The sequence below is a fragment of the Schistocerca nitens genome, chromosome 9, assembly GCF_023898315.1.
Source record: "Schistocerca nitens isolate TAMUIC-IGC-003100 chromosome 9, iqSchNite1.1, whole genome shotgun sequence".
Classification (NCBI taxonomy): Eukaryota; Metazoa; Arthropoda; class Insecta; order Orthoptera; family Acrididae; genus Schistocerca; species Schistocerca nitens.
The window spans coordinates 423,668,661-423,683,177 of NC_064622.1; the positions used below are offsets into that span (position 1 = coordinate 423,668,661).

Here is a 14,517-nt window from a genome sequence, read left to right on the forward strand (position 1 = left end):
TGATTGGCTGGCTGGGCACTTATCAGTAGCGACTTCCGCCAACAGCTGGCTACTGAGGCCACTGCAGCTCTGACTGTTCACAAAGCAGCAGCACGTAAGAGACAGACATGCCTTACCGTAGCAGAAGATACAGAAGGAGAATGAGACTACCAGTTTACAAGAATGTAGATACCTTTGATCTTACACCAAAGCCAACTGGACAGCAGCAACTACTTGGAGGACCAATTACTTTTGTTGGACGTAAAGTTAATTTTTCTTGTACAACTACAGAGGTTGTGAGTGGTAATTCTTGGTTGACCATCGCTATCTGGCTGTCTTTAGTACATCGTGACCTTGAAACGGACATAGTCGCTGACGAGGCTGCCGCGCAGGATCGCGCTCTAGTTTTAACTGAGAGCGATCCGCTGCTAAAAAGAACTTCCGGTGCGGCGACGCCCTTCCGGTGTGCGCTGATTGGCTGGCTGGGCGCTTATCAGTAGCAACTTCTGCCAACAGCTGGCTACTGAGGCCACTGCAGTTCTGACTGTTCACGAAGCAGCAGCACGTAAGAGACAGCCATGCCTTACCGTAGCAGAAGATACAGAAGGAGAATGAGACTACCAGTTTACAAAAATGTAGATACCTTTGATCTTACACCAAAGCCAACTGCTAAAACAAATCGAATATAAACAGTTGCGACTTCACGCTCATTGGAGGCAATTTGTTGTTATGAAGCACTGCATAGTCTTCCTAAAGCCTTTGACACATTTTCAATTGGCAGGCACTTGAATGAGCACTGTGTGTCGTCGTTGTATATGGCGCAATTCCTTTGCAATTCAAGTTATTTTCGTTTTTTTTCTCTTGTTTATGTTTTATTGTTGAAGTATTATTCTGCAGTAGCGGGATACAGTAATATCCTTTGTTAGAGTATTGGTTCTTACCAGTCAAAATTACAAAAATTTAACTGAAAACTCAAACAATGAAAAATTCCCCGAATTCTAAAAATATCCTGGGTTTTTCCCGGTTTTCTTCCCCGATGAAAAAATTCCCGTGTTTTCCCCGGATCTCCCAGGTTGTATAAACCCCGTGTACGTATACAAGAACTACTGCAAAAATTCTAATCACAGAGACTGGACGGTGGGTGGCAGTGAGCCTTCATTAAAATCCTTCTCCACACTGCAAATATCATCATTTAAATTACTTAAAATGCTAAAATAACCAATGTTTTGATTATAGTGCAGTGGCCTCCCTGAGAGCGTAGACTAAAAGAACAATTGCCGTATGTGGATAAAATGACAGACATTTTACTATTTTAGTAACTGGCAGTGCACCTGGAAGACTTTTATCAGATTAACATTGGTAACAAAAGCTTACATTTGTATGCAAAAAATATGTATCTGTTGGGATAGATTAATTATTTGGGCAACAACAATAATAATGACAATGACAAGACTACAGTTTTCACTTGAGCCTATATTATTTTTATTTAACTCAATAATGATAAAATTTATTTTCATGTGGAAACAATAAAGCAAGGAGTAAGCCACTATGGACCAGCTCTTATGAAACATGAAGAATTTACAGTACAGTTTGACATTAAGTTTTAAGTTACCATATATTGCTTGTTTTATAAGTAAATTCAAGTACCATACCTCAACTGTTTCATGATCCATTGGCTCGTGAGCCTCGCATGATTTTCGGGGAAGAGCTCCTTGATTTTTCAATTTTTCAATTTGCATTTTAGCAGCTTCCAATTCCCTTTCCACAGAACACAATTTGGATTTTAAATCTTGGTTTACATTAAGTAATATTTCCTTTTCTTTTTTTTCCTCTTGATACTTCTTATTAATGGTATTTAGATTTGATTTCAAAGCACGGCATGTGTTCTTTAATTGTGAAAGGTCTTCTGGATTAGGTTCTGGAGGTTCAGCTTCCATCTTCTGCTTGTCTGTATTTGCATGTAACACCTCGGATGAGAGGTCTTTATTCTTGCTCATGCCTGATGCGTCTTCTAGAATCCTTCCTGGTTTAGGTTGTGGAGCGTCAGCTTCCATCGTCAGCTTGTCTGTATTGTCTTTATTCTTACTGGGGCCTGATGCATCTTCTAGAATCCTTTCAGATTTTCCATTGATCGTACTGTCATTCACTGACTCTGAGTTCTGCTCTGCACTAGCAGGAGCAGCCTTTTGCTTGTTTTTCCTTGATTTCTTGCTGTTCTTGCTCATTGTCCCAGAATCTGCAGACTGGATTGAAAAGTAAACCAAAATGTAAATTACACACATAATCAAACAGAAACATATAACTAGTTAAAAAAGAACTAAGCATAATAAAATGTAGCATCCAAAGGGCAATATGTCTTATCTAAAAAATTACTGCAGTAAATATGATAAAATGGAATTTTAGAATATGTAACAGGAGGCCCCAAACCATATTTCTTTAGCTCGATATTCTAACGACAAGAAACACAATGAAATGCCAAATAAGTCATCATGTCATCAAGAATTTTGTGTAATAATTTAAGAATGAAATACACACTGCAAATTTCATATTACATTAATCCACATGCATCGCAAACTTATACCGATATGCCCCTGCCTCATTCCTGACTCCTGAGACCCAGCTTGCTTTTGGAAACACCTTTCTGCCTAGCAGCACTATGCATGGCTGGCTGTCACGATAAAAAATTTACAAACTGTTTTACTTAGAGACACTATGTTTCTTCCCCACAACCACCCAAAAGGTTCAAAAACCTTCTATATACAGTAGTGCCCCATTAATCTGATCTAATTTGGACCAGACCTTGTTCGGATTACCGATTTATTCGGATTTGCTGGAATTACAGTGAGGAGCATCTAGAATGAAGTATACCAAGCAGATAAGTAGGTATACCATGGTAACAAATGGGAAAAAGTGTGGGAACAATGGCTCCCTCTCACTCCCTGCCCTTGTTGTTGTGCATTGTTGAGACCTTTGTAGTGTCTGAGGTCAGTGCACTGCCAGTTGACTTGCAAAGCTCTTGCTTATGTTAGTTATCGATCATTGGCACACGTAACAGTTGTACTGTATTCGTTCAGGTGTAGTGGTGCACTTATTTTCTTCATGAGTGAACGGAAACATACAATGTTAACTATCAAAGAAAAACTGAATGCTTTAACACAGATAAGACAATGGTGAGAATGTACCTAAACTGGCAACAGCACTGGGCGTTGGTAAGGCAACCATTTGTCATTTGAAGAAGAATCAAGATTTGAAAAACGTCATGGAATCTGTGAGCTAACACATACTGGAGAGAAGCTTTCTTCTGACCGTGATGCAGCGAAGGAATACTTGGGTGAGTTTGAAAAAATGATAAGAGGGGGACAGTATTCTCCCCAAAAAATTTATAACGCTGATGAGACTGGCCTTAATTTTAGGGCATTGCCAACAAAAAGCCTGGCATCAAAAGCAGAAGACCATGCTCCTGGTTTTAAAATGTGTGAAGTTCGTGTTACTTTATTAGCGTGCAGCAATGCTGCTGGTCATTACAAGCTGCCTTTAATGCTGATTGGCAAATCTGCTAGGACCAGAGATTTTAAAAACTGCAACATGAAGTCCCTGCCCGTATATTATCGCAACCAGAAAAAAGCATGGATGGATGGTAAGCTGTTCAAAGAATCGTTTCACGGCCAGTTTGTTCCCTCTATTTGACGGTTCTCTAAGGAAAATCATTTGTCTCCCCATGCAATCCTTTTGATTGATAACGTGCCATCTTATGTGATGGAGAAATTGCGGCGAAGTTTTTGCTGCTGAATGTTACACCCCTTCCACAGCTGATGGACCAGGGGGTACTGCAAACATTGAAACTGATTTACAGAAAACAGTATTTAAGAAGGCTGATCCAAGATGACAGCAATCCTTTAGTGGACAAAATAGAAAAGAGCAATGTGAAGGATGTTGTTTATTGGGCCGCTCAGGCATGGCAGACTATTTTAGAAAATACTCTGAGAAAATCAGGGGGAAAACTGTGGACATCTCTTGAATTTCAGGAGAACCTAGTTGAAAATGAAAAGGAAAATCTACTACAAATGATACAGACAATCCCAGGATGTGAAGGAGCTAGTGAAGGAGACATAGATGAGTGTAAGGTAGCGGATGGGGCTTGCTTGCAGAACCTTACTGATGCTGATTTAGTTGCTGCTGTGAGTCAAGACAAGGAAGAAGTGGACTGCTGTGATGGAAGTGACAATGAGTATGAAAGTGACAAAGGAGAGATGGTACCACACAGTGACACAGCAGAAGCCCTTGACCTCATGCTACGTTATTTGGAGCAACAGCCCACTGTTTATGAGACGATGGTGCAACTATGTGCCATACAACAGACTGTCTTCATTATGCCAAAACACAATGACTTGAGTTTTTGTCATCTAGAAAGTAGGGATACAATTTCTGCTGTATTTTAGTAAGTCTTAGAGCTTTTCTTTCATTGTTATGCATTGCTTAAACCTAATGTTTTTTCTAATAATGTTTACTGTACTGTGTAAATTAAAATAGTGTGTATGTACAGCAGTTTACTGCACAGTTTTTCATGTTTGGATTAACGGGACTGTGCTGTATAACACAATGTGGAAACACAGATACAACTGCACCTCCTGGCCATCACTTATCTCCATGAACTGAAATGTTAAGTACTACTGATAGACACGTATAAATGTATACACACTATACCAGCTTTAATTACTTTCTTGATAAGGAAAGAGGGATTAAGTTGGAAATGTTAAAAGGGATGGGGCAGGTCACTAAAACTCCAGGATGATGATGGGCAGGTCACTAAAGCTCCAGTATGATGGTGTGAGAATATCCTAGAAGTTCGTACTTTGAATATATGAATACCCTGAACAACCACCCTCTGTTTCCTCTTACCGGTCCAAAAGAAGTATATCATTAGCTTTTGTTCATAATGTTCCGATCTCAGAGTTATTTTCGAGCTCTGGTAAGTGCAACACATCATCAGACAATTCGCTGCTCATTCATTTTTCTGTATGGATACTAAAAGTTCACATTTTTTTTTTATTAATGAGGTTGCTGATGTTTTGAAGTTACCATTCCTACCTTCTGTATTTTTCAATGTAGGAAGTATAGCTAAATAATTTGCAAAGAGTCAAAATGTACACTTCATGTAGCCTTCGGCATCATTTTCATCAATGAGTAGTATGAATGTAGCAATTGGATTTGTATCAACAGAGCCAAATCCAAAAACTTTGTAAGGATATTATACAAGGGGCATTCAATAAGTAATGCAACACTTTTGTTTTATCAGCCAATTTCGGTTGAAAAAATGCAGAATTTGCTATGGGACATTGGGGAATATTCCTGCTTCAGCCACTACAGTTTCACGAAGTTCCGATAGGTGGTAGACTATACACAGAACCTCAAAACGGCACCTGTAACAAAGACGCATTCCAAGCAGAGAGCTGTCATTGAGTTTCTTTTGGCAGAAAACCAGAGCATCACAGATATTCATAGCCACTTGCAGAATGTCTATGGAGAACTGGCAGTGAACAAAAGCACTGAGTCAGTGGGGAAGACTTGGGTCATTATCTTAATAAGGCCGCACAAACCTGTCTGATCTCCTGCAAGCAATCCAGTCGCATACAGCTATGACTCCTGCAATTTTGGAACATGTAGAGGCTCTTATTTTTGACAGGATCGATGGATCACTATCAAACATCTCACTGCTCAACTGGATGTCTCTGTTGGTAGTGCTGACATGCTCGTCCACCTGTTGGGGTACTCAAAGGGGTGTGGCCACTGGGTTTCTCGCCGCTCAACACAAGCCCATAAAGAGAAATTAAGGACCATCTGTGTGGAATTACTTGCACATTACGAGGCTGATTGTGACAATTTTTTTGTAAAACATCCTCACAGTCAATGAAATACAGGTTCATTTCTTTGAATTGGAAACAAGCTGCAATCCATGAGTGGCACCACACCATCTCCCCTCAGAAGAAAAGTTCAAAGTTGCACCGTCAGCCAATAAAGTCATGGAGACAGTCTTCTGAAACTTTGAAAAGATTATTGTGCCTCTGGTCAGCAGCTGCTACGCTACCGCCAAGAAGTGGTGGCAGCACTGACTGCAAGATGAGGAGACTGGTAGGAAGGAGAGAAGCAGTAGTAATGAGGGAGTAGGGAAGCAGTGCTCGTGCTCAGCTGCACCCAGCCAGCGACGATGCATGACACCTCAGTAAACAAACCATTTCACCTACTGAGACAGAAACGAGATTTTTCCAGTGTTCTTTCAAATTTCCCTGATGTGTTTGAAATTCCCTGATTTCCCGAACCTGTGGCAATCCTGTACACACAATTGGCAGGTACACATAACAGGCAGTCAAATGAAAATGAAACAGACTATATAATGATTTATATATTTAAAAAAAGATGCTGTGACTTACCAAACAGGAAAGCACTGGTAGATAGAGGTCTGTATATGTGCGGATGGATATGTGTGTGTGTGCGAGTGTATACCTGTCCCTTTTCCCCCCTAAGGTAAGTCTTTCCGCTCCCGGGATTGAAATGACTCCTTACCCTCTCCCTTAAAATCCACATCCTTTCGTCTTTCCCTCTCCTTCCCTCTTTCCTGATGAAGCACCCGTGGGTTGCGAAAGCTTGATATTTGTGTGTGTGTTTGTGTGTTTTTTATTGTGTCTAACTACCAGCGCTTTCCCGTTTGGTAAGTCACAGCATCTTTTTTTAAATATATTTTTCCCATGTGGAATGTTTCTTTCTATTATATTTATATAATGATTTAATTAGATAGATAAAAAAATCTGCTCAGCAAGTGGCGACAGAACACACACATACAAGACGGTTGTAATTCACAACCTTATGGAGCCAGTGGCTCCTCCAGGCAGAAGGATTAAAGGGGAAGGAAGAGCGGCGAAGGAAAATGACTGGAGAGGTCTAGGAAAAGGGGCAGATTTTGAGAAAGTCACACAGAACAGCGAATCAGGGGAGACTTACCATACGGGATGAGAAGGAAAGGTTGATTGTTGGGGACTGCATCCAACGAGATTTGAAAACCTGAGAGGTTAAAGGTTCAAGACAGGTTAATATGCAGACAGAGATTACTGCTTACACATCACACATGAGCTAATAAGAGTGAAAAGCTAAGTGCATTGTGCATAACAGAGGCAGGCGGTGAAAGATGTAGAAAACTAAAATGGAGTAAGCAGAGAGGGGTCATAGTGAAGAAATGCTGAGATGGAAGAAATTAATGTAAATTAAGTCCTGGTGGCTGGTGAGAACCAAGGACATATTGTAGTGCTAGTTCCCACCTGTGATGTTCTGAGAAACTGGTGTCTGGGGGAAGAATCCACATGGCTCATCTGATGAAACAGATACCAAGGTCATGACAGTTATGTTGCAGAGCATGCTCTCAAACAGGATTTTTCATGATGACAGTATACACCTTCTGCCTATGCCCATTCATCCTTATTAATAATTTGGGGGTAGTCATGCTGATGTAGAAGGCCAAACAGTATTTACATAACAGCTGGTATATGATGTGTCGTTTTGCAGGTGGAACTCCTATGATAGTATATGTTTTGCCAGTTACAGGGCTGCTATAGGTGGTGGTAGGAGGGTGCATAGAGCAAGTCTTGCAGTGGGTATGGTCACAGGGGTAGGAGCCATAGGGTATGGTGCAGAAGGAGCATAGGGTCTGAGAAGAATATTGCGGAGATTGGGAGGTCGATGGAAAACTATTCTAGATGTGTTGTGCAGAAGTAGTGTCAGGAAGTGAAGTTCATGCCTAAATGTTTGCTGTGTATGGTGAACACAGCATGTCACGTGCATGTACCTGGAATAAACATTTTCAAAAAGATCAGGGTTTCAGTAAAAGACAGTGACCAGCCAGGATAGGCTCATTGCATCATTACTCCTTCTGCCATTGCTACAGTGAATGATGCCAACAGAAATGACTGATGGCAGAAGACATTTGGCTCATGTTGATGAAATCTTCTAGGGTCGACAGGTGAGTCAAAGCGTTGTTCTCCAGCAACGTTTCAGCAAGTTTCTTACTTGCCATCTTCAGACTAAGTCACCATCTTTGCCTGAAGACGGCAAGTAAGGAACTTGCTGAAACACTGCTGGAGAACAATGCATTGACTCGGCTGTCAACTTGAGAAGATTTTGTCATTGAGATTCGCTGAGAAATCCTGCATTCTCATATTTTATCAGTCAAGGTACTGCTCATGCTATTGTGACAGAGCATCTTAAGTTCTGGAAAATCTAAGCATAGTGGAGTTCCCATAGCCTGATGAAGGAACAGAATGTCAACATCACTGCAGGACCTGGAACAGTATCAGGAAGAAGAATGTCATGTTCTGTCCTGTAATGTCGTAACATGGTATCACCATTTAGAGACGGAGGGCAAGCATCTGAAATGGCAATGCAAGCACGACCTTTTTCTTTGACTGCAAGGTTACACTGCTCATCGACTTTTGAAAACACAGCCCCACAATTAACACACAGCAGTATGTAGACAGTATGCAAAAACTGAAGTGCCCCCTCAAGTCCAAATATCCAGCACTGTTGACAGGCAGCATCATTTTGTTGCCGGATAATGGCCACCCACATGCTGCCAGGGTTGTTTTGACTACACCGCAGAAGTTTCACTGAGAGGCCCTTACACATCCTCCCTGTAATACTGATTTCTCCCCACATTATTTCTATATTTCTGGAGCCTACATTTGTGGCCATCAATCTGAATTGGAAGAAGAGCAACAGGTCCAGGTACAATTATGGTTCAACAGGCAACCACAAACATTTTTCAGTGAAGGCACTGACTGTCTTTGTCTGTGACAGATAGAATGGGCATAAGAAAGGATCAGCATTATTACCAGACTCGGTACAATATATCAGGGGTGTGGACAGCATCAGATGTTCAGTGATCACTGAGAAGCCCAATGAGATGCCGTATACTCATTTGAGAGAGTGTTTTCAGCTTCTGAAGAGTTTGAAAGGAGTCTCATTATGGGTCTGCATTCAGCCAGCTGGTCGAATCGTGCAGTATCGAGATTTGCGGATTGTTTAAAAGTGATAGTGGTCAGATGTTGGACTGTATGGGAATGTGCAGACTGACCCATTCATTATCAAGGTATTGATCGACCATAGGCGACCACCACAAGTGCTCCGAGCACTTTGTAAACCGTCCACATATGCACCCTCCATCTGAGAACAAGTAATGAACTCTGTGCAACATACTGTGTAATCCTGCACCTCTGGTTGGAGACTAGCAGCAGCTGGACAGAGAATTACTGTACTTCGGGTAGACTGCCATTAACATCACAATACAAATGGCTGAAACTGATGTGGTGCCATGACCTAGTAGCATCGACTGCTGATGAGTTATATCGCGTTGTGTTCAACAATGAAACACAGTTCTGGACTACCCAGGATGAGCTTTGTTGGTGAATATGACAGTGACCTAGGGAGAGGTCCTATTCGAGATGTTGGCTATGACTTTTAGTCTCAGCTGGACTGACTGACAGCATAACAGTGTGACAGACATCCTGCACCGCCATCTTTAACTTCTCCTGCGACAGTATCATGGTGCCATTTTTCAACAGGAAAATGCCCATCCACACATGGCATGTCTCTATGATGTTGAGGTACTCCTATAGCCAACAAGATCCGCAGATGTGTCCTCTACAGAACCTGTGTTGGACCAGTTCGGACATCAACTCTATTCCAGTGCCGGTATACAGGGAATGGAAGGACCATTCAAAAAGTTTTGGGCTAGCTTGTCTCAGGAGTGGATACAACGGCATTGTTGCACTCTTTCCAAATGAATCAGTGCGTGTGTGCTTCACCTTCTGTCGGGCAGTATAAATTTCACAATGAAGCACAAACAGAAAACTTATTTGTGCAATAAGTGTGCTTCACTAGAGATTTCAAGCTGCTGATTTTAACGTACAATCTGCTTCCATGCCCAATATTTTGCATGAAGTGTTTCAGTTGATGTGATTTTAGAAACAATGTCAGTAGCAACTGCAGTCTTACTAGTGGAAACACTGTCTGAATGGTTATATGGATTAATACACCAATGAAAATAATCAATTTTTGAAAATAGGATGGATACAAAAACCTACTCAGCAAGTGACAGGAGAACACACATAAAAAAAATTTTAATTTGCGAGCTTCTGGAGCCAATGGCTACTTCTTCTGGCAGAAGAGTTGAAGCAGAAGGAAGAGGGATGAAGGATAACAAGTGGTGAGGTATAGGAAATGAGGAAGTTTAGAAAAGTCGCCCAGAAGCCTGGGTCAGGGTAGACTTACTGGATGGGATGAGAAGGACAATTTGTTGGAGCACTGTATGCGATATAGGTGATAGGTGTGAGGGGAGGTGGGCAGGGAAAAACAGACAGGTCAGAAAATGAAGGAGGCCGGGGTGGGGAGGAATAGTATGGTGGGGGTCGCGGACAGGGCAGTGAAGTGCTGCAGTTTAGACAGTGGGCAGGGGAGAGGGGGGAACAGGTGGGGGTGGGGGGATGGGGTGTGTGGCGGAAATGGAAAGAAATAAAAAGACTGGGTGTGGTGGTGAAATGACAGCTCCCCCCCCCCCCCCCACCTCCATCTAAACTGCATTACTTCACTGTCCGCCACAACAACATACTGTCCCTCCCCCTCCCCATCCCAACCTCCTCTGTACCCCCACCCAGTTGCCACTCCCATCATGCTCTGGTCCTGCTCCTCGCAGTATGGTTTCAGTTGCCTGAGACAGCAGTTGTGTGTGCGAGCTGCGTTTGCATGTGTGTGTATTGTTGACAAAGACCTTAACGGCGGAAAGCTATAATTGTGAGAATCTTTTGCTGCGCCTATCTGCGACTCAGCATCTCTGTAATATGGTTAGCATTTTATATCTTCTGAAGATTTCTAGCATTCTATATCTTCTGAAGATTTCTCTACAAGGCACTCTTCTGTTTACCTTGCCTTTTTTTGTAGTCTGAAGAGCCTCTCTGTACAGACAGCTGGTGCCCCAACACCTATCTCAATACCATACAGAAGATGTAGATGTAACTCTCTTCAGTACATTTGTTGCATGCTATCATGGTTCAGTAGGCTGTGACCCTTTTCAGTAGATACACATTTATACTCATTTTCCTACAAAATTGGTCTGCGACTCAGCATGTCTGCTATATGGTGAGTAGCAACGATTCTTTTCATATTGTTACATTCTTTCCTTGACAGGCATTTGTTAACAATTATACCAAATAATTTGTGTAGCAAAGGGCCAATGGAGGTGTGAATAGATTTCTATTTATGCTCTGACTATAGCTTAGCGCAAACTGCATTGTCACTGTATTCTCTTTATTTATGAGTAGCTTATTTGCAGTAAGATAGCTTGACAGAAAATTAGAATTGGTTCACTACTGTTTGCAGTAGTTTGCATATCATGGCCCCAGCTGACAAAAGATGTGTCGTCAGCACAGCTTACAACCTTGCAGTTTTGGGGTTCAATTAAATCATTAATGTGCACAAGAAACTGAAAAGACCCTGACATACTTCCCTGGGGCACACCACAGTGAAGTATCTTGTGGATTGATTTGGGTGTTACCAACTGTTCATTTCTTTCATAAGTCAGCTTGACACACTGTTTCCTGTCTTGCAAATATGAGATTAGAAGTTGCAAGGCTACTCCTCTCATCCCATATGCTTCTAATTTATGCAACAGAATTGTATGATCCACAGTATCAAAAGCTTGGCATATAACACTTTGTTTACCGTTCACTACACTGCAGGGCCTGCTCTTGATCATCTCTCACAGATTTACTTGAGAATTTGACAGCATTTTTCTTTTTCCACTCTCCACCTACCTTGCTTGTACACAATTCATTCACATTGTTTGTGTTTGTTTTTCACCAACAACTCTTGATTGACTTTTACTGCTGTCTCCTGCACGGCATTGTTTTATTTGCCAAACACAGTAGATTACATTTTCTTCAATAACTTCCTCTTTCTGTTTGCCCTGTTTTCAAAATTTTGTCTGTTTTTCTGACTTTTGCAACCATCCCTCCCCCCCTTTCAAATCATATTTTTTTCTTACCATATAGGCCACTTCTCTGGCAAGAAATGCTCACCTACTCATTACTTAACCCATGTCTGAATTTTTTGAATCCTTTTTCTTGCTTTTCTTCCATTTTTCTATCTTTTTCTGTCCTCTGCTTCTTTTTTTGACACTCATCCCTAACACTCCCAACCCTCCTTTTTACCATGCTGAATTCCATCACATATTTACATATTTCCTATCAAACCTGCTTGTTACACTCAAAGGTCTGACACTGGAAGTCTCTGTTTCTGGATGTAATCCTACTCTATGCCTATCTCTTTTACAGTTCCTTTACGTGCCTCATCTGCCAAATTTCCAGTCCAACAGACTTTGCTCCTTCCACAAAGTCCTGCAGTTATCTGTCCCTCATGTTTCCTTGGATGGTATCATCCGCCAAGCTAACTTCATGGAACAACAAGCCAAACTTCACCTCAAAAAGCAATTCAATCTCCTCCTAAGCTGCTTCAACATTGGTGTTTCCCTTCCTGTGCCAATGCAGCTTTCTAAACAACCATATCATCAACCGCCACTTCTCTCCTACAAACCAAGCTTGGCCAAACTCTTTAACATCCCTTGTCTTCACCACTACCTCCCAGACCTAAGATACCTCACAAATGATCACAAGAACCGTCGCAACAGTACAGTGTTCTCAACCTCTTATCTAAGGCACTCTCATCTCCTGAATTACTTGCATTGTCCATGAGTCTCCCTTTCTGGCCTAAACCTGCATTTAATCACGTGGGCTTCGTTCATGATTTACTTTCCTCCACATGTAATGTCAAGTGGAAATACCATTATGCAGCCTAACCTCAAAACCTTCCCAACAGAAAACTTGACACTGACCCATGTCTTGAAAAGTTCTGACCACAATCCCAACTTCAACTTAATCCATAACCACCACCTCTAAAATCATCCCTTACAAGCACTTCAAGAATTCCACGCATCTAGCATCGCTTCACAGCCCTTCCCCAGGTCCCTACAACATGACTCTGACCAGTCCTTTGCAGACATCCAGGCTCTTCATTTCCTAAAAACTGATGACTATCAAATTCTCCCAGCATACAAGGGATCTACCACTGTGGTACTTGGCTGATGGGAGAACATAAGCAAAGGTCTATGTCAGCTGTAAGACACTTCTACATACAGCATCAGCCATCAAGATCCCTCAGGCCCTTCACAATGACTAACAACTCAATCTATTGAACTTCTTACCCCCACCCATATCACCCGCCCCCATATGTTACTTTCCTACTAAGATCCACAAGCTCTATAACCCTGGCTGTCCCATAGCTGATGGCTTCAAATCACCCAGCAAACAGATATAACCCTTAGTTGATCGACACGTGCAAAGACAAAGATTTTTCTCCTACATTAATGACACCAACCGTTTCCCAGATCGTCTGAAATCTGGGCCCATCCCACTCCCACCACCATTATTGTCACCTTCCACTGTACCAACATCCCCCCACACACATGGTGTGTCTCCTGCTGAACACTTCCTCAGGTTGTGTTCACCTGATTCCAAACCTACGATATCCTTCTTACATTAATCAACTTTATTCTTACCAACAACTACTCTACCTCTGGGGACAGACATACAAAAAAATCAGAGGCGCAGCCACGGGAACTGGGATGGTTCCTTCCTATGTCAACCTTTTCACGAGTCACTTGGAGGAAGCTTTCCTGTGGTCCATACGCCCTTCTGCCCCTGCTTTGGTTTGGATACACTGATGACATCTTTGCCTTATGAAGTCATGGTGAGGCTAACCTGTTAAATTTTTTGGAATCTCTCCTTCAAATCAAATTTCATTCCGAATCCCACACCACATTCCTTGACATTGATTTCATTCTCACTAAAGGTCAGGAAACACACTTCTTTTGTTCACATTAACTAACAAATAGTTCTTACATTTAACAATAGCCATCATTTCCTTGTCAAACATTCTTTCCCATCCTCCCATACAGCATGGGCGTTCGACATAAACATATTTGTTCAGATGCAGACTCTTTACACCAATAAACCACCATTGGTAATTAGCCCAATCTACTTCAAAAGCAGATTTCCCAATCCATCACATTCAATCCTGGTACTGCTGATCTCTCCAAAAAACAGCTTAGGATTACACCTCGTGTCACTCAAGTGTTATCCTGGTCTTGAACGTACTAACCAGCTACTTTGACAAGGACATCACTTCCTCAAATCATGCCCTGAAATGAAGTCCATTCTGAATGACATTTTGTCCACAACACTTAGAATAGCTTTTCAATGCCCTCCCTATCTCCACAATATCGTTGTCAGACCATGTGCTCCCTCTGCTTCCATGTCCCTACCCTATGGCTCCTGCCTCTGTGACCACCCCTGCCGTAAGACTTGTCCCATGCACTCTCCTACCATCAATTGTGCCAGCCCTGCAACTGGGTAAACATATACCGGACGATCAAAACGTCAGTAT

The 14,517-nt window shown here is 41.9% G+C and overlaps 1 protein-coding gene across 5 annotated transcripts in view; it reads right to left on the reverse strand.

The window, feature by feature from the left end:
* Window positions 1-14,517, reverse strand: part of LOC126202964 (transcription initiation factor TFIID subunit 1-like) — a 184,793-nt gene that overhangs the window by 143,602 nt on the left and 26,674 nt on the right. For all 5 annotated transcript variants that reach the window (XM_049937098.1, XM_049937100.1, XM_049937099.1 and 2 more), the window contains one exon: window positions 1,632-2,222. In XM_049937098.1, the coding sequence (XP_049793055.1) occupies window positions 1,632-2,204 (573 nt within the window). In that variant the 5' untranslated portion in view covers window positions 2,205-2,222. The remainder of the gene's footprint in view (window positions 1-1,631; window positions 2,223-14,517) is intronic.